At 35.6% G+C, this 25,636-nt stretch overlaps 1 protein-coding gene across 2 annotated transcripts; it reads right to left on the minus strand.

The window, feature by feature from the left end:
- On the minus strand, positions 1-18,578 carry LOC106778700 (delta-1-pyrroline-5-carboxylate synthase). 2 transcript variants are annotated; one of them, XM_022776297.1, is made up of 20 exons: positions 18,359-18,578; positions 17,845-17,916; positions 16,253-16,356; positions 15,805-15,907; positions 15,500-15,661; positions 15,095-15,372; positions 14,125-14,275; positions 13,838-14,002; positions 13,596-13,673; positions 13,364-13,453; positions 13,104-13,190; positions 12,401-12,487; positions 12,237-12,333; positions 12,052-12,155; positions 11,827-11,902; positions 3,421-3,571; positions 3,261-3,329; positions 781-847; positions 623-693; positions 1-429 (listed from the first exon to the last, which is right to left on the minus strand). In XM_022776297.1, exons 1-20 carry the CDS (start codon positions 18,545-18,547, stop codon positions 348-350), a joined length of 2,283 nt encoding a protein of 760 aa, XP_022632018.1. In that variant the 5' UTR covers positions 18,548-18,578; the 3' UTR covers positions 1-347. The 2 variants fall into 2 exon arrangements, with proteins under 2 accessions (XP_022632018.1, XP_014522175.2); XM_014666689.2 differs by having other exon boundaries at positions 15,095-15,390.
- Between the last annotated feature and the right edge of the window lie 7,058 nt (positions 18,579-25,636).

Here is a 25,636-nt window from a genome sequence, read left to right on the forward strand (position 1 = left end):
TAGAAGAACAATAAATGTATAATTGTGCAACTTCAGAAGGATATGTTGCTGTTCAAAACCACAAATATATAATCCTATTTGTCACTGCATTGCTGTTTCACAATCTCAACCAGTACTTAGTAAAAAAAATCCCGAGTACATAGCCTAATCATTCGTGCAATTATTTTATTTCCCCTAAGCATGTTCCAGATAAGGAAAAAAAAATCTGGGAAGGGGTAAATTGAAGTCAAAATACACATTGCACGGATTGCAGCAGAAACTTCTGTACGAGAAAAATATAACAGAAAAATTGCTGCTGGTTTAATGAGGTGAATGGCGATAATCCTTACCAATCTCTAGCTGCGCATTTATGCTTTTATTGGTAGATTCTTGTGCGTATAGGTGATCCCTCGATCACCATTTACAACATGCCCGCTTCCTCTCAATATCCTGCATCAGTAGAAAATTAACGAAAAAATGATCTTGAAAGACTACAGTTTTAAAACTTAGAAATGTGTACATACAAAAAATGTTCAAGAATAATTTCTGGAAAATTCATGAATAAATGAAGATGTTTGTTCAGTTGACGTGAACTTTCTTATAGAATAGAAGAAAAAACATAAGGCACTGAAGAATTCCGTACCATCTATTTGTTAACAACCCTTCAACTCCGACAGGACCTCTGGCATGAATTCGGCTTGTGCTTATTCCAACCTGATCAACAACAAAACCAGGAATACAAGAGAGAATATGAATGACTATGCCGCTGTTGTTAGAGTATGCTAATGGAAAGTACATTACCTCTGCACCAAGGCCAAACCGAGCTCCATCACAAAACCTTGTACTTGCATTGTGGAATACAGCAGCACTGTTTGTGGAACAGGCAAAAAAGTATATGCCTCAGTCAGCAACATCAAGTCCAAACTAGGCTAATTCATAATTCATAGAATAGTTATGCATAAAATCACAATGATGCATTAATTCTATTTGATCACATGCATCCTGACGTGATAAAACTGTTAGAGAAGTCTAATAATTGATAGAAATTAACAATCTTATAACCTTAATGATTTTTGTTAAAGGTGGTGTCATCGTTTTTTATATTAATTTGCTTATGACATAGGAGTCTTCTCAAGGTCTCCCCTTGTTATGATAAATGGCCGTACAAATAATGAGTGTCAAGTCTTTTGTGCCACAAATGTGAGCTGTCCCTCTTGCTTGCAAAGGCTTGCTCCTGTTTATTCTTCCTTTCAACCAGAAAACATTTATCTTTCATTTAGATGGGTAAAATATTTTACACTTCATTTTTAAAACAATTAGAGAATAGTTCTCTATCATCTTTCCCACACTCAACATACTCTGACTTAGTTTGGGTGCAAATGAAACATCTTAAATAAATTAGTACTTGAGAGAGTCTTAACATACACAGCTCCTTTACCTTCCGGTACTATGTTTCTTTCATTTTCCTATAATGACTTTGGATACGTACGTCTTCCCTAGCTCTTTAAAAATACTAGTAATATGAGACACATGGATTGTACATTCACTCTCTATCAACTGATTTCCTCTGCTCTTACATCCTGAGCAGCGACTTGCAACAAAGAGTTGCTCCAGTCTAGTGGTGTGTAGGACATTTTAAGCAGTTTGTCCTTGTTGGTTTTGTCTGTTTTTATAAACCCAAGTTGGTTACAGACTCTCCATTATCAAAGATCGTCTGAGCTCAATGGCTTGTAGAGAATTCATCATTTTCGTCAAATTCTTGTTCCCTTCTAGAAAGGAGAAGCTAAGATTTTCTCCGCCACACATTGATCACTCAGTTCTTCTCTAAACCACATATGTGTGACCACCTTTAAAAGTCGATCAACGAACTCCGACTAATTAATTACCATTCATTTTGACAACTTTAAACTCTCTACACATATTTAAAAGCTATATCCTCTTCGTTCTACCACTCCGCCTTGAACTGGTCCTAAGCTTCCTTTGTCATCATATAATGATCTTAATGAAAATATCAAGTAAGGATATTTGTATGCTGACATATGATTTTTCTTCCTGTGTCATTTCCCCATTATGATCTTTCTCTCAGTTCTCCCAAGAAAATGTTTAATATATTATTAATGTTTACCAATTACAACAAATCTAATTCCTATAAATGTTTTTGTAGGCCTATTTCATTGGGTAAAAAGGTAATAATTATAAGTGTTCACATATACTCAACAAGTGACGCGTTGATAAAGAAAAAAAGAATAATACATTATAGAAACAACCTAGTTTAACTAAAAATAATAAATGACAGAAAAACCTAGAATATGGTCAACTCGACCAATGCAATCCTTTGATTCAATTTCATTTATGACTGGGTCAAATGAAATCCAACCCAAATTACATAAAATGCAGAAACCTAAGGCAGTCACGAGATTTTGAGTCTCGCGTGTCTACCATTTCACCACCAAGGCATCTTGAAAGTGAATCGTATTCCATGAATATGATATCTATTTAGTGTGATGTATGGAATATATGACAAAGGTAGAGTGTTAGTCCTATTAGATATATTTTCTTAGTGGGTTGGGTAATGGGTTTACACAAAACTTACTGAAGCCAACCTGTGAACAGCCCTAGAGGGTAAGAAACATTCCCAAACTCTAACTTCTATGATCAATCTACACAACAAATGATAGGATGAAAGCCCTAGAGCATAAGTGAGGTAGAAATATCCATAACATGCTTATTACATTAATATTAGCATTTCCAAGAATACAAATGAAACAACCACCCTCTGGAATGACACAAATTATGTTCCTTTAATGGTTTAACAACTCTATACATATGCTTGTGTTAATAAATTAGTCGTTTCTTTATCTTTTTTATAACAGAAAAATAGAAGTAGAGCAAAAGTGTAGTATAAATATCCATAACATGCTTATTACATTAATACTACTAACATTTCTACTGATACAGATGAAATAAGCTACAAAAACTGACTTTGTAATGAGATGAAGTTCCATTGTTTTAAAAAAGGTGACTTCATCCCAAATTGTTTTAGAATATATAGATGGAACTAAAAAAATTCATCAAATACGAAGAATTGTACATCTGGACAAATGTAATATCCAATATACTAGACACATTGAAATTTTAGAAAGTGAAGAGGTTAGTGGTTCAGACAAATTACTGCAGGCATTGGAATTAAATTACCACACGAACAGTGCGGCATTAGTATTTCTTGGAATTTGGCACTGGAAGCAAAGGACCTACAAGGTTGCTGGAAAAAATATATTTACCTGTCAACCTGACGTAAGAAAGCTTCAGCAACTTCACAGTCTTCTGCAACAATGCATTCAGTATGTGCACTGCATGACAGGAAGGAAAGAAATAGACTTTTAACAAGGTTTACAATATAGCGATTCAATATGTAGATTCTGCAGGGGAACCCGAATTTACCTTCCATGTTGATGTATGTGGTCGATGGCAGCAAATACATCGTCTACAATTTCAACTGTACAAGCTAGTGAGCTATACTCCAGATGGTAAGATTTTGTTCCAGCAATATTTAACAAGGCACTGGCTCTTGGTCCACCGTATACTTTAACGCCTGCAGATTCATTAAATCACAGTAGTCCTGTTATCCCTTTTGAGCATGTGTTCCAATTTAACAGCACAAATCCATGTAATATTTTTAGAAAAAGAAACTATATTTAAGTAAACAGACTGAAATTAATTTTTCATAAACTTGAAACTGATAGGACTCCTAATAAGGATGGGCCTGTTAATCAACATGAAACAATTAAAGAGGGAGCAAGGCCCAAAATATGGAATGTTTACGTGAGAAGAAAGAAAATTGGGTTAGGAAAAGAAAGAGAAGTTAGTCGGAGGGAGAATGACGTGTCAAGAATCTAGGGAAAGGGGAATACGGAGTAGGAGGTTGTGAGTTGGTTAGGAGGAGAGTCATCCTCTCGAGGAGTGGGAGCACTCTGGTTTTTACCGGTGATTGTAGAGTTTTCAGCTCCATAACTTTTTTTCTCCATAATATTTGAATAATATACCTGTGATATTCAGTCTTATTGTTGGGTTTCTATCATTGTGATATTCAGTCTTATTGTTGGGTTTCTATCATTGGTCCGACCTGTCAGATCCCGAGAAGAGCTAGCACTACTGTCCATGTCACCCAAAATGTCTGACCGAGATGAAGCATTGGAGGAAAGATTGTTAGCTATGGAAGTGTCAGTACATGAGACGTTGGGGGAATTTCACCAATTAATGTTGGAAGACCTGACTAAGTTACGTAACGAGCAAGCAGGAGATCATCGAGAATCTCCATTTTCAGATATGGATTAAGGGGCAGAGTATAGGATGCAGCAAAGAAGGTGGAATTGCCATCGTTTGATGGTACCGACCCTGTGGGATGGATTACAAGGACATAGACATATTTTGAAGTGCAAGGCTCTATAGAAGATGTGAAGGTCCGATTGGCAAAACTGAGTATGGAAGGGGTAACCATTCATTGGTTCAATCTTCTACAAGAAGTAGAAGTGGGGTTGTCGTGGACCAAGTTAAAAAAGGAGTTGATCGGTCGTTATGGTGGTCGTACTAGCGGTAATCTTTTCGAGGAGTTGAAAGATTTGTTGTAGACGGGTAGCGTTGAAATATGTTTTGGTGTTCTTCGACGATATACTGATATACAGTCGTAACTGGGAGGAACATCTCGAACAAGTGAAGGTGGTGTTGTCGACGTTGGAGCGAGAACGATGGGTGGCTAATCGGAGGAAGAGTGAATTTGGGCAAACACAAGTAAAATATCTAGGACACGTTATTTCGAGCAAAGGGGTGGAAATGGATGACTATAAAATAAAAGCCATAGTAGGCTGGGAGAGGCCAAAGACCGTGAGGAGCTTGAGAGGATTCTTGGGATTGACTGGGTATTACCGGAGATTCGTCAAGGACTACGGAAAAATCGCCAGACCATTGACGGAGCTGTTGAAGTAGGGTGGGTTCTCTTGGAACGCGGATGCAGAGGAGGCTTGGAAGACGTTGAAGACAGCTATGACGACAGCTCTTGTACTGTCACTGCCCGATTTCAAGCAGCCATTCCACATCGAGTGTGACGCTTCTGGTAGAGGAGTAGGGGCGGTTTTGATGTAAGAACGGAGACCCATCGCTTATTTTAGTAAGGCATTATCGGAGGGAAGGTTGAGCAAGTTTATCTATGAGAAAGAGTTGATGGCCCTTGTCTTGGCCATACAACATTGGAGGCCTTACCTCGTCGGGCAAAAATTTATCGTGCACACAGATCAGAAAAGCCTTAGGCACTTGCTGGAACAACGTATTACTACGCAAAACCAATAGGATTGGATTGCAAAGTTATTAGGTTATGACTTTGACATAGTGTACAAAGCTGGGTCTGTGAATAAAGCTGCTGACGCATTGTCCAGGATATACGAAGGGGAAGAGGATGAAGGAAAGGAGTTGGGTATGCTGGCCAGACCTTTCTGGCAAGAATTTGAGGAAGTGATGCGGGAAGTAGATGTAGACGAAGCTTTACAGAGGGTGATTGAAGATATTAAGAAGGATCCAAATACCCATCCCTCGTATACGTTAGAACACGAGAAGCTACACCATAAGGGCAGACTAGTGTTGTCGGCCCAATCAAAGTGGATCCCTAAGTTGATCGCTGAGTTCCATGTGACCCAGACCGGGGGCCATTCGGGAGTGTATCGAACTTACAGGCGTATTGTGCAGTCACTCTATTGGAATGGGATGAAGAAGGACGTGACAGAGTTGGCCAGGTGTGTTGTCTGTCAACAACATAAATATCTTTCTTCTTCTCCTCAAGGTCTGTTACAACCATTGCCAATTCCGAATGCTGTGTGGGAGGAATTGAGCATGGATTTTATTGTAAGGTTACCGAAGTCACAGGGGTTCGATGCTATTTTGGTAGTGGTGGACCGATTGAGCAAATATGCATACTTTATTCCACTCAAACATCCATATTCAGCCAGAACCGTGGCAGAAGTGTTTGTACAGGAGATAATGAGGCTGCATGGCATACCTCAATCCATAGTGAGTGACCGGGATCCATTGTTTCTGAGCATTTTTTGGAAGGAGTTGTTTAAGGGACAGGGGACTCAATTAAAGATGACTACAGCGTATCATCCGGAGACCGATGGGCAGACAGAAGTGGTGAATAGGGTACTGTAGGGGTATCTTAGGTGTTTTTGTTCTGAGCAACCTAAAGGGTAGAGGACAATTTTGCCGTGGGCGGAATATTGGTATAATACCAGTTTTCAAGGGGCTATAAGGTGCACTCCGTTTGAAGCTGTATATGGGAGACTGCCTCCTTCCCTGCATAGATTTATTCCGGGGGAAACTTTGGTAGAGGCAGTAAGCCAGGAACTGCAAAACCGTGATGAGGCATTGAAGCAACTAAGGTTTCATTTGGAGAGGGCCCAGGATGTGATGGTAAGGCAAGCCAACAAGAAGCGTAAACCAATGAATTTTGAGGTGGGAGATTGGTTTTTCTGAAAATAAGACCCCATAGGCAGTCAACAATGCCAACTCGGCTTCATTCCAAACTCGTAGCCAGGTATTTTGGTCCTTTTCAAATAATTCAGAAGGTTGGGGAGGCAGCTTAAAAGCTGCAGCTTCCAGAAACGCCAAGGATACATCCCGTCTTCCACGTTTCACAGTTAAAGAAGGCTGTGGGAACACAAGTTGTAGAAAAGGAGTTGCCGCAGGAGCTACAAGGGGAGGGTCCATCATTTTGGCCAGTGAAGGTGTTGGGACAACGACAGATACAACAAGGAGAAGTGGTGGTGTCACAGTTACTAATAGAGTGGCAAGTGGGAGGTCCAGATGGGGCTACGTGGGAAGACGAGGTTACCATGAGGGAACAATTTCCCGACTTTAACCTTGGGGACAAGGTTGGTCTTCAGGAGGCGGGTATTGATAGGCCTAAAGATAAGCAGGGGTGGATTGTATATGAGAGGAGGAATAAGAGAGTTAGTTAGATGGGTTAGTTGGGGGAGCGTACACTTGGATTGGGGAAATAATTGTATAAATAGAAGTTGTTTTGTTCATTAAGACACTTTTTGAGAGTTGATTGATTAACAGGTTGAGACCTGTGGAAGAGGGTTAAGCCTCTGTTGTCATTGTTGCCTATTGAATTCTTTGTGAATAACACGATATTCTACTTTTTCTTCTTCTATGTTTCTCTGTTAGTTGTGAGTGGTATTTCTGGGTTAGGTTTTCTGATTGAAACCTATCAAGTACCTTGCAGAGTTTGAGTATATCTCCTCTCAAGTTTCTCGTTTACTAGAGGAGCAATATCTGGGTTATTTTATTGGAGGATTGTGATTGGAGATTTGGCAGAGGGTTCACACCTTCAACCCGGTGAATCGTCTCCAAGCCATGTGCCTAGCTCGAGAAGTGGAAGCAGAAGTGCAAGCAGAGGGATTTCAGCGTGGAGGAGGAATACGAGGGTGGAAAAGCAATCGAGATTGGAGTACGGGTCAGGGAGAGAAGTCTGGATCCGGGTCGGATCAAGGCCCACATTTAGGGAAATTAGGCGTTGGGTTTGGCCCAACCCAGAGCATACCAACTAAACCTTTGGCAGTTGCGTTTCAGGTGATCGTTTTTCGACCGCCGACCGAAATCGCGGTAAGAAACATTTGCCTTACTCTGAATTGATGTATAGGAAAACTCAGGGGCTTTGTTTTTGATGCGGTGAAAAGTATCACCCCTTGCATAGATGCACATAGCGACAACTGTGAATGGTGGTGTTAGCGGATGACGAAACAGTAAATGAAGTGGGGGAGGTTATCGCGAGTGAGACGCAAGAAGAGGAAGATGACCATACCTTAGAGTGTGGTTCTATGGGGCTGTTCGTAGAAGTTGAAGTACCATGGGGTGGTCGGAATAGCCCTAAAACTTTGCGCATAGAGGGTCTTCTCAATGGAGTAACCCTAGGAGTGCTGATTGATAGTGGGGCCAGTCACAATTTCATTTCTCCCCATGTAGTGGCTGCTCTGGAGTTGAAAGTGGACAAAAGAAAACAGATTGGAGTGCGTTTGGGAGATGGGCATAGGGTGTCTACGGCAGGGAAATGTGAGAAGTTGGACATCCAATTAGGAGAATTCTCTACTACGGTAGAGCCATATGTGTTGGAATTGGGGGACGTGGACATGATTTTGGGAGTTTCTTGGTTGCGAAGGTTTGGAAAGGTTACTTTTGATTGGGAAGGGATGACACTAAGTTTTTTTTGGAAGGACAAATATCTAGAGCTACAAGGTCAAAAACTGAGAAAACATGGACAACATATAGCGTTGATGACATCTTTCCAGAGTGTGGTAAAGGAGAATAGTTTGGAAGAAAAGTCCATTTCGAAGCAAAATTTATCAAAGACACAAGCTGAAGATATTCAACAGATTTTAGTGGTTTATTCGGCTTTATTCCAAGAGCCACAAGGGCTGCCACCTTGTAGAGATGTGGCGCATTCTATTATCTTGCATTCAGAAGCAAAAGCTTTGAGTGTACGACCATATCGATACCCATATCATCATAAAGAGGAGATTGAAAAACAGGTTGGAGAGATGTTGAAACAAGGAATTATTAGACCCAGCTCTAGCCCTTTTTCCTGCTCGGTAATTCTTGTTAAGAAGAAAGACAGTTCGTGGCGCATGTGCATGGATTATAGGGAGCTGAATAAAGTCACAATTCCCGATAAATACCCAATTCCAGTGTTAGAGGAGTTATTAGATGAGTTACATGGTGCAACTTATTTTTCTAACCTAGACTTGAAATCTGCGTATCATCAAATACGCATGGCGGAAGAAGATGTTCATAAAACAACTTTCAGAACACATGAGGGTCACTATGAATTTTTAGTGATACCTTTTGGTTTGACAAATGCCCCTGCGACTTTTCAGTCTACTATGAATCAGATTTTTATGCCCTACTTGCAGAAGTTTGTACTAGTATTCTTTGACGATATACTAGTTTACAGTAAAGGATGGGATGAACATTTGAAACACTTAATTAGAGTCTTTGAGCTGTTATGTGATCAATCTTTCATGGTAATTAGAAAAAAGTGTGTTTTGGGGAGTCAGCAAGTAGAATACTTGGCTCATCTAATTTATGAGCAAGGAGTTGCAGTAGACCCAGAAAAAACTAAAAGTGTGATAAATTGGCCCATACCTCATAATGTCAAAGGTGTGAGGGGTTTTTTGGGATTAACGGGATATTACCGAAAATTTATTGCGGGCTATGGTAAGATTGTTAGGCCCCTTAAGGAATTGACGAAGAGGGATGGTTTCCATTGAGGCCCAACATCATTATTGGCCTATAAGGAATTAAAAAAGGTGATGACTCAAGCTCCCTTATTGGCTTTACCTAATTTTTCTAAACCGTTTGAAATTGAGTGTGACGCTTCAGGGGCAGGGATAGGAGCAGTATTGATGCAAGACCGACAACCGATAGCTTATTTCAGTAAAGCTTTGTCACCGACTAACATAAACAAGTCAGCTTATGAGAAAGAATTAATGGCATTAGTGTTGGCGGTCCAACATTGGAGACCATACTTGATTGGAAGGAGTTTTAAGGTGTACTCAGATCAGAAGAGTTTAAGATACCTCTTACATCAAAAAATCACCACCGAAACTCAACAAAATTGGCTGGCAAAGTTGTTAGGATATCAATTTGAGGTGATTTACAAACCGGGCCCATAGAATAAAGCCGCTGACTCGTTGTCACGAATGTTCGAAGTGGGTGAATTGAGGGAGATTCAGTCTTTTCCCTTATGGTTGCAGGAACAACATATCCAAAAGGAAGTGGAAGTAGATCCCTTCTTACAACAAGTGGTGCAGAAGTTACAACAGGAAGACGCATCTATTGCAGATTTCAGTTTGCAAAGAGGAGTATTATTTTACAAAGGACACTTAGTATTGTCAGCTAAGTCAGATTTAATTCCTACCATCTTAAATGAGTTTCATTCTTCGCCAGTAGGGGGTCACTCGGGTTTTTTAAGAACCTACAAACGTATCACAGCAAATCTGTACTGGACTGGTATGAAGAAGATGATTCAAGAATTTGTTAAAGCATGTGATGTGTGCCAACGACAAAAATATGAAGCAACGTCTCCAGCTGGATTACTACAACCCTTGCCCATTCCGGATAGGATTTAGGAAGATATTTCCCTATACTTCATTACGGGTTTGCCAAAATTGAAGGGGTTTCAAGCTATATTTGTAGTGGTGGATCGGTTGTCTAAATATGGCCACTTTATTTTATTGAAACATCCTTACACTGCGAGGAATATTGGTGAATTGTTTGCTAAGGAGATTGTAAGACTTCACGGCATTCCACAATCGATTGTTAGTGATCGAGACCCTGTGTTCATGAGCCTTTTCTGGCAGGAATTATTTCGGTTACAGGGAGCAACTTTGAAAATGAGTTCTTCTTATCATCCTGAGACTGATGGTCAAACGGAAGTGGTAAACCGATGTTTAGAAGCTTATTTACAATGTTTTGGGTCGGAACAACCCAAGAACTAGTCATATTGGGTACCTTGGGCAAAATTATGGTATAATACTACTTTTCATGGAGCGGCAGGAAAGACTCCCTTTGAAATTGTGTATGGGAGAACACCACTTGCATTAGTGCGCTTTACACAGGGCGAAACACGTGTGGAAGTTGTAGCCGCTGACTTGGTTGATAGAGATGAAGCTATTCGACAATTGAAATATCACTTGCTGCGAGTTCAGCAGCAAATGGAGAAATTTGTAGATAAAAATCGGAGATTCATGCAGTTGGAGGTAGGACAGTGGGTGTTTATTAAATTGCGACCACATAGACAATTAACCATAGCTCGACGTATTAATCAAAAACTGGCACCTCGGTATTATGGGCCTTTCTTAGTGGTAGAGAAGAAGGGAGAAGTGTCTTATAAGGTGCAGTTGCCGGAATCATCAAAAGTACACCCAGATTTTCATATTTCTCAACTAAAAAAGGCTATTGGTAATCATGCGGTAGAACCCACTTTACCCAAAGAATTGAGTCTTGAGGAGGAAGATCAAGAAGAACCTGAGACAGTGTTAGCAACCAGGGAGATTCTAGAGGGTGGTACTATTACTAAACAATGGTTGGTTAAATGGAAGGGGAGAACAAAGGAGGAGGCAACTTCGGAAGATGTAGGGATACTGCAAAGTCAATTTCCTCAATTTTAGCCTTGAGGACAAGGTTGTTGTTGCAAGAGGGAGTAATGATAGGACTCCTAATAAGGATGAGCCTGTTAATCAACATGAAACAATTATAGAGGGAGCAAGGCTCAAAATATGGAATGTTTACGTGAGAAGAAAGAAAATGGGATTAGGAAAAGAAAGCGAAGTTAGTTAGAGGGGAAATGACGTGTCAGGATTCTAGGAAAAAGGGAATTCTATTATAGGGAGAGAATGGAGAGTGTGAAGGGGGATATGGAGTAGGAGGTTGTGAGTTGGTTAGGAGGAGAGTCATCCTATGGAAGAGTGGGAGCACTCTGGTTTTTACGGTGATTGTAGAGCTTTCAGCTCCATAACTTTTTTTCTCCATAATACTTGAATAATATACTTGTGATATTCAATCTTATTGTTGGGTTTCTATCAGAAACTCATACACCATAAGTCAGAACAAAATGATCAGCTTTGATAAATATGACAACAGTTTACCTTTTAATTGAAGTTTTCTTTTAATTAATCATTATACATATTTTCTCTTTCAATTTTAAATGCACTCTCTCTAACCTAAGAATGTATATAAAATCCAACTTGAATGTGCATGTTTTGTTCATCATAAGTTTATTCGCAAAAACCAAGGTCAAACCTTCGCGTTGGAGTTCAGCAACAAGTTCAACAAGTCCACCATTCCTTGACAGATCTTCGTGTACAAGAAGGGTTTCCTAAGAACATCAGCACAGAATATTGTAATGAGCAGAGTCAATAGATCAAATTGCATAATGAAATGGCAAATGAAGAAAACTCAAACGGAAATATGAGGTAGATAACATGCATTAGAGCCCACATTCCAAGGTATGTAAACTGTAATTACCATTGCATTGCAAGCCGCAGGGTAATCAGCCTTTGCATCCCTAATAATCTGCTTTGCCATATCGATATTTGCTGATTTGTCAACGTATACATGACATATTCCATCTGCATTTCAAAAATAACAACTTGATAAAGTCTTATACTGTAACATTAATCAAAGATAGAAAACGCAAATACATATATTACCAGCATGACCAAGAACAGGAATCTTTGTTGCATCCTTGATTTGAGAAACAAGCTTATTACTGCCTCTAGGGACCACTAGATCTATCGTGTCGTCAAGCTGTGGCAAAGTATAATTAGTTAGTTGAAATTCATTTCAGACAAATGAATTTAAGAATTTTAATTGCCTTGAGCAGATCTGGAATCTCTTCTCTTGAAGTCACAAGCCCAATGAGTGTGGCACCCACTGTATCTGGAATAGCCGAAGTAATAACCTACAATAATTATGAAAGTGAATAATAAACATTTATAAACTAAATTATGGAGAATACTTGTTGAAAAGTCGTCTTAATTGGAGTCATCTCTAGTTTGCTTTAGTTGTTGCCCCTTTGGGTTTGTCTTCATTACAACCTTATATTTGTTAGATATGTTGCTTAAATATAACTATAAAGCTTGAAAAACTATACTCTTGTAAGTCAGTTAGACATCTATTGTTAGGTCATCTGCATTTGCAAATTGCAGCCAGCACATCAAGTCGGTAGCTTTAGTTGGAAAGTCTTAATTGAGATCACCTTAGTCTGTCGTGATTCTACTAGAAATATGGCTAAAATAAAACAGAAAATTTGGATTATTCTCACCTTCTTAGTAATTTTCTAACTTAAACTAAGCCCTGGGCTTAAATTCTAAGAATACTATAGATGATAATTGGAGTAAGTCTCTCATCCACGATATAATTGATCTAATATAGCTATTAAACTTGGTCAATCCTCACCTTAGGAGCCCTTTTGTTGAGTTAATTTAAGTTCTAAGTTAAAATTTTCCTAATAAAGTGTACAATTATTATTAACTTCAATGAAATAATAAAGGTATATGATAATGAGTTGCACAAACCTTGTGTAAGATTGCATTTGATCGTTTGGCTTCCTTTCCTCCTTTAAGAAGTAAACCATTTCCACTTCGAATTGCCAATGCAGCTATCTATTAATCCATTTCAACAAAGATCAAAATACAATACACGAAACGAATTTTTAAGACTCACTTTACCAGTATCACTAGACATAAGTTTTAAATCTCTACTTGCTCATATCTCTGGCATTTTTTATTGAAGATGTACGATGAATTATAATTGAGAAGGAATAGGGTCTCCTAACCTGAACAAGCGCATCCGGTCGAGATTCAAATATAACCAGGAGAACACCTAAAGGACATGATATTTTTTCCAGGACGAGTTTGTCTGCAAGCTGGACACGGAGAAGTAATCAGAATTTCAAATATGAATGTTGAGCTGTAGGATAATTACAAAAGTTAATACGTCTAAACAACACAACCAATTTCAAGTTGTTACTTATGTATTGCATTAAAATAATTACAAAGGGCTTTGACCTCAGTTCTCTTTAAAATCTGACCAATGGGTTCTTCCATGTTAGCCAGAAGGCGAACAGACTTTACAAGACTAGAGATCTGAAAAATACAAAACCCAAGGTCAAACAAAATCATGTTATGTCAAAGAGGAAATTTCACGAAATCTGATTTCAAAAAGTTTGCAGCAGGTCCTATTTTGACTTGACACTAGCAAAAAGCTGCGCAAGTTTTATTTCGACTTTTCACTTCAGTATAAACTCTACCTTCTCGGGTCTCAGGGTTAAACGTGATATGAGTGCTCTGTCATATCCGATCTCCTCTGCATCAGCAACATCAGCTCCATTCTCAAGCCTTATCGAACCTTCATTATTCTCTAATGCATCAGCTATTGCCAGCAATATTTTTCTTCTTTCTTCAGAATTTAGGAGCTGAAACCAGAAGCACCAATTATGTAATAAAACAAGACTACCAAACTGCGTCGCTTTTCTACGTAAAGAAACTCAAGAAAGTGAACCTGCCCTTCACATTTTATACATGTAACTTCACTCACCTGCAGTCGTCTAGAACTATGTCGTGCTGCAACTGCCATGTCATGAGCACTCACTTCCTTTATACTGGTCCACAAATGAGCATCTTTATGGAAGATAGTACCGATTCTTTCTCCACGAAGCACTCTTATGATGTTGTCTGTAGCAAAGCCACTTCCATGGCGGTTGAAATGCAATTTGAGGTCAGCAAAAGTGCAAAATTCATGCCTAAGTGATCCATGAATGCATATTTCATACGTATATCGGTAAAAGAATGAAAATTATTCACAATATAATTATGATATATTTTCGTCATTTGAACTTGAAAGTAACAATGCCGTGGTTTTGTATTGTTTTTCTTCTTGTACTTACAAACAAGGGAAATGAGTACGGAATGGACTTCTCAACTGGATGGGCAACCTTAATGAAGTTTTACAACTACGAAAGGATAACAATAAGGATTTACAATATTTTATTTTTTTGACAACATTTTAATATTGTCATATCATGTTATTATATGATTGGTCTATGTTAGTATTGGTGTTTATGATTATTATTATTGATTCTGGAGTAATTTTGGATCAATCACATAATAACACATAAGTGATATTAAAATATTGTAAAAAAATATTGTCAAAATACCATTGTCCTAACAATTATTTCCAAGAGAGTTTGTAAGAGATTCTAATTCATTCCATTTTAATCACGATGCTTTGTTCATAATTTTATGACTCAGAGGGAACTAATTTTAGTAGTTTACAACTCTCTCCATTAGTGAAAGACTAGAAATAAATAAATATAAATTAATCAAACCGTGTATGTTGGATCTATAGTGAAACAAAAGGTAATTAGATTTTGAGCCAATATTTTCTTATGGAGTACTAGTACAACATTTTCTAATAGAAAAAAGTTTTTTTAACAATACTCTTTTAATAATTTTTTATAACGCATGTAACTTGTGATTGATTTCTAACATTAGTGAAATGAAGGTACCTAGTAATAATCACAGGTGTGCCAGCAAAAGCAGCACAAACAGCCGCGTTAACTTTCGCAGTCATACCCCCTCTTCCGTATGTTGACTTTTCTCCGAAAGTAATTTCACTTTGATGCTTTTCTTTTACATATGTGTGAATTAACTTTGACTTAGGGTCAGATGGAGGGCCACTATAAAGACCCTCAACGTCACTCAATAGAACAAGGAGGTCAGCTTTAAGTTCTAAAGCCAATAGACCTGCCAAACTGTCATTGTCCCAGAAGATACCAGAAGAATCCTGCAGACAGTTCTTGCCCTTAAAAGTAATCAAACGCACAAAACCAAGAAAATCAAACTAGTGTTTTTTTAGGGAAAAAAAGAGTAAGTTTTCAGAATAAAAATTTGTGTAAGGAAAAGCAGCATACCTCGTAGGACGCCTTCCTAGTACTAACGGCATCATTTTCGTTGAAAATGGGGATAATCCTTAAATCTAATAATGCGCTCACAGTGTCTGACAATTGTTTTCTGAAAGCTGTATCCCTGAAGAACCCATCGTTTACAAGAAGTTGGGATGAAGTTACATCAAGCTGCACCAGGCAAATGACATATCACCATCAATTTACAGGAAACAATTAGATTAACAAAATACCTGTTATTGTATTATGGCAAATCATACAATACAAATTTAAGATTCCTGAATATTAAATGCACAATTTAACTTTGGGCCAACCTGACTAAACATGATATCGTAGAGAGCCATGAGACTACTCTGCCCAACAGCTGCACATGCTTTCCCATCAAGGTCTCCCTGTGGATTTTGAAGATCCGAAAAGCTGCATACAAAATAAACCCTTTATTTCAGACTCATTTTTTCTTTCCCACTCTCTCAAACTCTACCTAGTTCATATTGATCGAAACATGAAAAGGTTTGCACAAGTTCCTACTCAATGCCATATAATGCTCATGTAGCATGTACAAAATAAAAAGGAATTTTTTTAGAAATATAAAGCAACATTTGTGTTCTGCTTCATATAAGAACATATATTGCCAAATACTTACTTTTACCAAAATTTTACAGATTGATGTAACTAAATTATGCACTAGCTATTAATGCAAAGCTCGATGCACGATTTTGATAAATATGTATTTACCAACGACAAAAGACAAATTACAAAAACCTGCTATTGACCAATCTTCGATATCTTAGTCTTTGTCGGCCAAGACCAACTGCACCTGAAGTCACTAATATAACCTCATAATCCTTATCATTTAGCTCTTTAAGCTGCAGGAAACATAGCTTTCAGTTACTACAAAAACTATAATCAGAGAAAAACATCAAATATATGTAAACTTTGTTAGTGCTGATAATCTTACGTAGAAGAAACGGAACAAGGATTTAACCAGCTTCACTTCATCCATTCACCATTCATGTAACTTTTCATATTCAAATGAACTAACATACCCAATGCTTGAAAGAGAGGATGGTATTGTGCGTAAACAGGGGAAAACACTTAGGAATAAAAAAATGGAATATTTTTGCTGGATTTGGATATGGTATTTTGTGAATTTGTATTCTCTTCATTTTTTTTACTCCAAAAATACATTATAATTTTCACATATGAATTTTTTTAATATATTTTAATATATCAAAGTATATTTTAAAAGTACAGAGAAACTGTACAAAAGAATTAGTATTAAATCTAGACTTCTATTTTGTTAAGGTTTAAACTGTTGGTTCAATTAAGGAGGAGGTGTTAAGAAACGGTGACTTAAACAAATAATTTTACTCTTCAATCCATTCATTGGAGATGATTTTCGTTAAACTTTCACAACTTTTAAATAGGTGTAAATAGGACCTTAAGATAAGTACAAATAATAAAAACTGACAATAAAATATCAACTCACTCAAAAATAAAATCTGTTTATTTTTTCATAAAATAATATTCTACCTAGATAAACAGAAAATCATAACTATCCATCCTATTTTATCTCTATCAAATCAAACTAAATATTACTAGACTCAAAACTAATAAAATAATATTTAAACAAAATTATTAATAAGACCCTAAAATTTACTTCCAGTTCTTCATATTTTAACTTAACACACATGTAAATATGTGGTGACTAAAATTGATGGAGATAATACATAGACTTAAAATTTCAATTTGTGAGCTATCCAATAAGTGATACAAATTTGATTTATATTTAAATGTGTTTTTAGCTAAAATATATGTGTTTTGATTTCGATTATAGCAAAAAAAAATTGTTTGCATTTAGAACCTCTCTAAAATTGAAAATAATTGCTTTTCAATATTATGTCACTTTTTTTTTCTCAGCAATATTATGTGTCACTAGTTTAAGTATTGAACCGAAAGTATTTATTCTAAACCATGCTTACTAGTTTTGTGATATGAGATTAAACAAAACTCCTTTAAAAATGATAATTCTTTTTATTTGTGCAGTCTAAAATTAAAGTTGATAGATTTCATAAAAGTTAAAACAATAATTTGAAATTTTACAGAAAGTAAAATCCTAAGAAAATATTTCATAAAAATAAAAATAAAAATAAAAAATCACTCATTTCACATCCATATATTTAAACTATTTAATTATATGTTTACAATAGTATAGACTGTCGTATATGTTTAAATTATTAAATTATTAAATTCAGCATTTATTATTTTAAAAGTCTATGATTTTTAATAGAAGTGCAAATAAATTAAATTCAAATTATATAAATGCTATTTTTACATATTGGCAAGTGTTATACCTGTTCGCAGAGAGCTCCAAGCCTTCCCAATGCTAATCTTCCATCACTACGAGTAACCACGGCTGTTCCAACCTTGGAAAATAACCAACAAAAATTAGTTTCGCTAATGACAATAATATACTAACTAATTAACAAAAATAATAACCTAATTTCTAAAGCAATGCTAACCTAATTTCTAATGCAATGCTAACCTAATTTCTAACTGAAAAAAAATTCCATTTATTGATCTCTTAATCAGTGATCAGCAGAACCATTAATTAATAACACAGCATGTTTGCTTCCAAAATAGCAGCGATAAAGAATATAGATCTTGTTCCTTTTCATCTGTAAAATATGAAAACAGCACTGGCATTACCAGCCATCCTCCATGCATGCATCATGACACAAACTAGAAAAGAGGAATAACAGTTTTCTAGGTTTTCTTCATTCCATGCACGCGAAACAGATTAGATGAAGAGTGAACGTTGTTGTTGTGGAATATGTGATTAAATAGAGAGAAAGAGAGAAAAAAAACCTTGACGATAACTCGTTTGACACTTTTCACAAAAGCTCTGGTGGGATCCATTAGCGAGGAAGAAGATGAGAAAGCGTCAAATTGTGAAGGAAGGAGGAGAGAAAGGAAGACGAAGAAACAAAGTGAGGAGAGCGTTGTGGTGTTATTTTTGTTATGAATGAAGTTGTTAGAGTAAGAGATCACAGACATATACGGGGTGAATTTTAAAGAGAATAATGAGGTGAACGAATACAGAACCCAAAAAAAAAAGAAATCTTTAGTTTTATTGTTTTAAAAATTAAATATATTAGTTTTATTATATTAAAATTAAAATCTACATTTATAGATACTATTAAATATTATTTCAAAATAGTTAGTTTTTCCCTTTTTAAAAGATGCATTTTTTTTATTAAAGTTTATATTTATATATATAAATTTAATTATTTAATATAAATATACAAAATATCCTCTCATATTCTAACACGACCCCTCAAAAGAGTCTTTTTCTCTGTAGATCACGGATCCTCTTTTGTTGGAGCGACAAAAAATCCGTGAAACTCCTGTTCCCACTCCATAGCCAACACTTGGTTGGATAGATTTATTGTGGGTTAGTCTGTCAAACCCTCAACTCCCAAAATTAAATTCATAATCAAATTTATATATTTTATTAATTCAATTTTATAAACTTATTCATATTATTAATAAAAGAAATCATTATTTAATATTTTAGTAACTATTTTTAAATTCAAATAATTATTTATAATAAAAATTTATTTTTCAATCTTATTATTTTTTAAACTTAAATAATTACTGATAATAAAAATTTATTAATGTGATAAGAAAAATTTCAACATTAAAAGTATAAAAATAATTTATTTTTATACTTACCTTTTTTATAAAACTTATCTTATAATTTACTTATATTTTTTATTTCAATAATTAAAAATTATTTTATAGTTTAATAAAAATTTTGTTATAATAAAACAGGTGAACAAACATATAATATAATATGTTTATGAATTGGATTATTTGATAATGTGATTTGGTGATGGGGTGATTGAGGTAAAATTTGATATGTGTAAATGATGGTTTAATGACGTGTGGTTTCAAGGATTGATAAATGTGACTCAATTGGTGTTTAATTGATACATTTTATATGTTTGTCTCAAGAGAGGAAAGGAAAATACCTACTAAGGTCAATTGTATTGACTTACCAATATGATATGACTTCTTAATTACGTAAACTCATTGGACGAGTGTTTTACTTGCTAACAAAGAGCATAATTCAAAGTCAGAGAGGCAAGGGAGGATTCACTTGCTGGGTGAGTAATACCCTCACCAAACGAGAGTGTATTTTTTGAAAGTTAGAAAAGCAAGGTCATTTGGACGAGATATGACTCATTGGGCAAATTTATGGAAATTTTTTCCCATGGTTCTATTCGCCAAGTGAGTGAGACAATTACTTAGCAAATATTGAAGAATTTTTCTTCAAGTATTCACTTGTCAGGCGAGACATAATGTCGCCCACGAGAAGTGAGGTTTCAACTATGATATATTAATTGGAATTTGAAATATTTTGATATATAAATGTTTGTGATGGCTTATTTTTGAAGAAGTTGATAACATGTTAAGATAAAGTTGTGTAAAATATGAGGTTGCGATGTGACAAAAGTGGAAAGACTTTCAATGGTGAGAGTATTTCATTCTTGTACAAGGTGTATAGATTAAGGACTCGATACGAGATTATCCAAACTCTACTAAATGTCTAACTCACATAGAGGGAGATATTAAGTTAATGAGATAAATGCATATGTGATAAATGCATCCTTTTGAGTATACAACCCAACTTCTTTGTGTATCATATGCAAATGCCACTAGTGCCTCTAAATACTCATACCTATTAGAAGTTATCGCAAAATAAAAAAAAAATTCTTCTAAAAATGAAATTTCTTGATTTTTCTTCTTTTATTGACAAATGATCTAAAAGTGATACTTCTTGTGGTAGTTAAAACACTCAATACATTTGTTGTTATTGAGATTGAAGCATTCGAACTTAACACACAATTGTTTGCTTTAGAAGCTTGAAGCTTTTGTAGCTCCTTAGTTATAAGAATTGAGGTTAATACCTCTTCCAACATAATGGCATACTTCTTCCAGAATAACAAAGCATCTTTAAAATGCTCAAATGTATTTGGAAATTCGTTTAGAAGTAATAAAACCTCTCCTCTATCTTCCAATTTCACTTTTATGTTCTCCATATGGTCTATTATTAAAAACGGTTAACTACTCTAGTATCTTTCTTGATTCAATCATCTTGAATGAATACATTTGTTGTTAAACAAGTGTGTGTATGTGTATTAAATATTTATAATCATATATTGGCTAAGTGGAGTAGCTTCTTTCACTTTTATAAGTTAAAACAACTTAGCACAAGTGTGATAATGTCCTTTTGGGCTTCCCTCAACAGTCATAGCATTTGGAGATCAATTGCAAAAAGTCAACTATTAGTCAACTCTCTAGTCAACTTTATAAAATTGTCAAAGCTACTTCTAAGTTGCATGTGATGGATAGTTTTAATCACCATTTCAGTGTTCACCTTGCTTCATTTGGTTGCACTAGAATATCACAAGAAACAATTTAGAATTACTATGCTAGTTAAAAATACCTAAATTAGACTAGGTTAAGATACTAACTAAGCTAATTTTGCTAAAAACTAAAAACTTGTACTGCAAGTATAATTCACCTATTCTAAATATGAAATATGACTGAACATAACTATACAAATGCATACAAAATACCCTTAATATATACTAGACTACTTAAACTAACCAGAAACTAGTCTAAGCTACACTAATATACTCTAAGCTATGAACTATTACTAAATATGTTTACTAAACTAGATTACTAAGCTTTTCAACTTAACTCATATTTAATTCTAATTTCGAAAATTGTGAGACATTACCAATGTGATGTGTTGGTTTGTTGGTAGAGATGTTGTTTAGGATTGAATGGATGAGATTCAACTCCTAGGGAGAAGGGTTTAATAAAAAAATTGGATTTTTAATTATATTTTTGGCTTAGGGACAAAAAGGTTTTTTTACCTTTGTTAAATGGTGCAGAAATTAAGTTAAAGGTGTAGAAAGTAAAAGAATGAAAACAAAATCTGAAACTTAAATGGGAGATTACGTGAATCTTAGGAGGATTTAATAGTTGTTGATATTTCAAAAAGTAGTTAAGATAAAATAAGAGAGGAAATCTTAGTGGGTTTTTAGAGATTAAGTGAGAGATTTTATTAAAAACCTAAAAGATAGAGATAGAGGGAAAAAAGATAAAAAAGGAAAAGAGTAAAAAGGGTTTGCACATTGGTACCCTAATTCTAAAAATGAAAAAGAGATATATAAGGAGAGAGAGAGAAAGGCATTTCTAGGAGAGAAGAGGAAGAGCTGCAAAAAAACCGTAGTGCAATGGAAGATTGATGTTGTTTTGGAGTTGTAGATAAAGGCTTAGTACCCTAATTTTAAAAACGAAAAAGAGAGATATAGAGAAAGAGGCATTTCTAGGAGAGAAGAGGGAGAGTAGCAGAAAATGTTAGTGCAATGGGAGATTGATGTTGTTTTGGAGTTGTAGACAAATGAAAACCTTAGTACCCTAATTCTAAAATCGAAAAAGAGAGATATAGGGAGAGAGAGAGAAAGGCATTTCTAGGAGAGAAGAGGGAGAGTTGTAGAAAAACTTAGTGCAATGGAAGATGATGTTGTTTTGGAGTTGTAGATAAAGCCTTAGAATTGGCCATGGTATGGGGAAGCTTACCTTTGGTTGTTTTCTTGTTTGTTTGTATGATGAATAAGGTTTGCTCTTGATTATCTTGAAAGGTAAATGTTGTTTTGATGCATGTGTATGTATGAGAATATGTTCTTCTTGTTAAGATGTCGGCAAGTGTACTGAATCATATCAAGTAATAATAATGGTAAGACCAAGTATCGTTTCCCAAGAGACTCACGATACTAAACAATCATGTAATTACTTAACTAATTAAGACTTTTAGAACAATATTTTGGGGGTTTTGAATGCAAAGTGCAGAAAAATAAACATGAATATGTTTGATCAATTGAGGCTAAACACTAGAATGAATGAAGTTGATAAAATGAGATGATAATGTTATTGGGGTTTAGATTTCACCTAGTTTACTCTCATGCATATAAGAATTCATCTTCTTCATTAAATGTTAATATCACTTTCTAAATAACTTAAAACCCGATGTCTCGGCGAAGAAAGTCTATCCTTAATTACTAGACCACAATGTCTTGCATCCCTAATAATTAATTCTGCATTATGACTAGAAGCTTAAGATAATTGTCACAACTGAAATCGCGATGGGACGACAAACCAAAAACAAAGACGAGTTTGGAAAAAAGAGATTTGGAGTCGCCACTATAGTTTATTCTAGAAAACTACGGAAAAAACCATAAAGTGAGACGCAGTCTATGAAACCCAGATTCCAGGTTCGGGAGTCGGTTACGTGTAGGGAAGGTATTAGTACCCTACATCGCTTGCCCGAAGGCAGTACCTTTAATTAAATACGCGAATGTGATGTGATTTTCAAAATGTTTAACTATCCCAAAAAAGACACTATAAAGAAACAAAATATATATTTTAGTTTTTTAGGCCCGACAAGGATTGACCTTGGTCCTACGTATTCTCATTTAGAATGAGCAATCACGGTTACGTAGTTCTATTGAAACTGCTTGGAATGTTTGTTTGGAGAATTGTTTGGAAAATTTGCTTGGAAATGATTATGGATAAATTTGGATTTTTGGAGAGTGAACCTGACAAAGACTGACCTTCCTCCTACGTATCTCCACTCTTGATGGAGAATCAAGGATCACGTAGTTCTGGCTAGAAGATTGTTTGTTCAAAAATGTGAATCTTTTAAGTTTTCAAAGATTTTATATGTTTTGGTAATTTTGGAATGGTTGAAAAAACAAGGTAATGAGTACCAGGCTGATGCGGATGGTCACACTAGTACTCATACCTTTAGAATTACTTTTATAAGAGAAAGGAAAATATTAAGCACTAGGATGATGTGGGCGATCACACGAGTACTCATACCGTTATTTACTTATTTAGAAAACCTAAGGGTATCGAGTACTAGGTTGATGCGGACGATAGCACAAGCACTTAAACCATTATTTAATTTTTAACATTGAGGATATTAAGTACTAGGCTGATACGGATGATCGCACGAGTACTCATACCGTTATTTAATTTTTAGATCAATAGTATTAAGTATTAGGCTGATACGAACAACTGCATGAACTCATACCTTTAAAACATTATTTTTGTTATTATTATTTATTTATTTAAAAAAAAACAGATAAAAATATTAAACACTAGGACAATGTGAACAATCACATGAGTTGATTTAGAGCTCATTCTAAGCCATAAAGGGTGTGTTTTACTATCAATTTAAGTATGAAAATAACGGCTTTTAGACTGTTATCATGAGGCTTGAATGCATGCATGACGTTTTGGGTTTCCTCATAATCTAGGGTTGTTGTATGTGTGTTTTGAACACTTATATTTTGTCTAGCATGTGTTTCGATTTGACAATAATCAATTATAATTAGTCATAATCGATTATTTGTGCATTGATTTTGAGTATGGTTTCGGAAACAATTGATCATCTGGTATGATAATCAATTATCCTTTCCTAAGTGATGAATTTTGGAAATTTGTTGCGTAGAACTACTGAAATAATTTATTATTATGAGTGATAATAGTTTATCATAATGTCGTTTTTGGTAAATATGAACGTTTCATAAAAAATCGATTATCACTTACGATAATCAATTATCCTTGTGTAACTTTATTGGAAAAATGTGTTTAAATGAAGAATGAACATGGATCAAGCTTGAGGAGCTGTAGAGTGTGATGATAATCAGAGAATGAGATTAATGGTTATGTTTAGGGTCAGTTTTGACTTGTGTTTGAGATTGGAGCATGAATGAGTGTTGGGATGTACCTTAATGTGTAGTTTACGAGCATAAGAGTGGGGGATAAGTCTACTTGGTATACCTAGTAAATCTTGAGCTTATCTGTAGATAAATGTTTTCTTTTGCCTTGTATGCATAGGAAGGGTTGTTTGGGTATTGAACCTTCCTTGTGTAGGGGCTATGGTGTTTTCCTTGTCCTTGTGTAACAAGATTACATGTTCCTTAGCTAGATTGTGGGACTACTTGAGCAGATCTGTAGAGGAGGCTATAGATTGGTCTATTGGAGTGCCTACAAGCGAGTGAGGTAGGGTATAAGAGTGAGACTGGCTCTTTCCACTATGGTGTTCAAGGTACAGTGATGCTCATGGTGTTGTTAATGACTAAGATAGTCACGATGGTGGTGTATCTATGAAGATTATCATGGTATTGGAGATGCTCCAAGTGATGCTATGTTGATAGTGGTGTTACTATTTGGTTATAGTAAGTAGTTAGCATAGGTGCTAATGAGTGGATACACAAGGGTCTATATGTGAGATGTTAATGATGACATCAAGGGTCAAGGAATTAAGGATCGAGGATTGAAAATTGAGTAGTTCATTGTGATTTAATTGTTATGTTAGAGGATTAGCATCCTATTTCTATTACTATTGGGTATGGGGTGGTTGTTTATGGTTGATATATATTCAATGTGTTTATATCTTAATATTATTATGATTGTTTTATCGATAGCTTACCCCATATGTGTTTGTGTTTAGGCGTTGTGAATGAAATTATCGACGATGATCGTATAATGTGTTATACGTGAGCATATGATTTTGTAGATGTTTCTAAGGCATGATAGATTCGAGAGATGACAGGGAAAAAACGTGGGATTTATAATGAAAGTTATTTTTGTTAAATTTAAGACAATGTAGTTTGAGTTATTTTAATTCATTCGTTATTTTCATTATTTGAATAATGCAATTAGACAAGTCTTTTGACATTCATATCATTATTTTCAAAAACAAAAACGAACAGCGTGAGGATTATAGAAGTACACATTTCTCCCATCGTGTCCTAACAAAGGTTCACTGTTTTGATTTCAAGGTCATATATATGCACTTTCACCAGGATAGTTTCCTAAACCTAAAGGTCAAAGGTCACTAGAGCTATGGCCCCCTTCATAGCATCTCCACAANAGTCGAGTAATCAACTAGGTGTGGAAACACACATGAAGAGAACAGACTCTAGCTGGAGTTCTCACGATAGCCAAACAGGAAGTACATCCCAGAGTGACACCGCTACACAACTCCTCTAATTCTAAGTT

Source organism: Vigna radiata, unplaced genomic scaffold (genome assembly GCF_000741045.1).
Source record: "Vigna radiata var. radiata cultivar VC1973A unplaced genomic scaffold, Vradiata_ver6 scaffold_434, whole genome shotgun sequence".
In the NCBI taxonomy this organism is placed as follows: domain Eukaryota; kingdom Viridiplantae; phylum Streptophyta; class Magnoliopsida; order Fabales; family Fabaceae; genus Vigna; species Vigna radiata.

Excerpts from the sequence above, each read along its gene's own strand:
- LOC106778700 (XM_014666689.2), bottom strand. The coding sequence starts at position 18,547 with ATGTCTGTGATCTCTTACTCTAACAACTTCATTCATAACAAAAATAAC. Across the intron at positions 15,662-15,804 it reads ACGATATCATGTTTAGTCAG|CTTGATGTAACTTCATCCCA; the intron begins GTTGGCCCAAAG and ends TGCCTGGTGCAG. Across the intron at positions 12,334-12,400 it reads AGATTCCAGATCTGCTCAAG|CTTGACGACACGATAGATCT; the intron begins GCAATTAAAATT and ends ACTTTGCCACAG.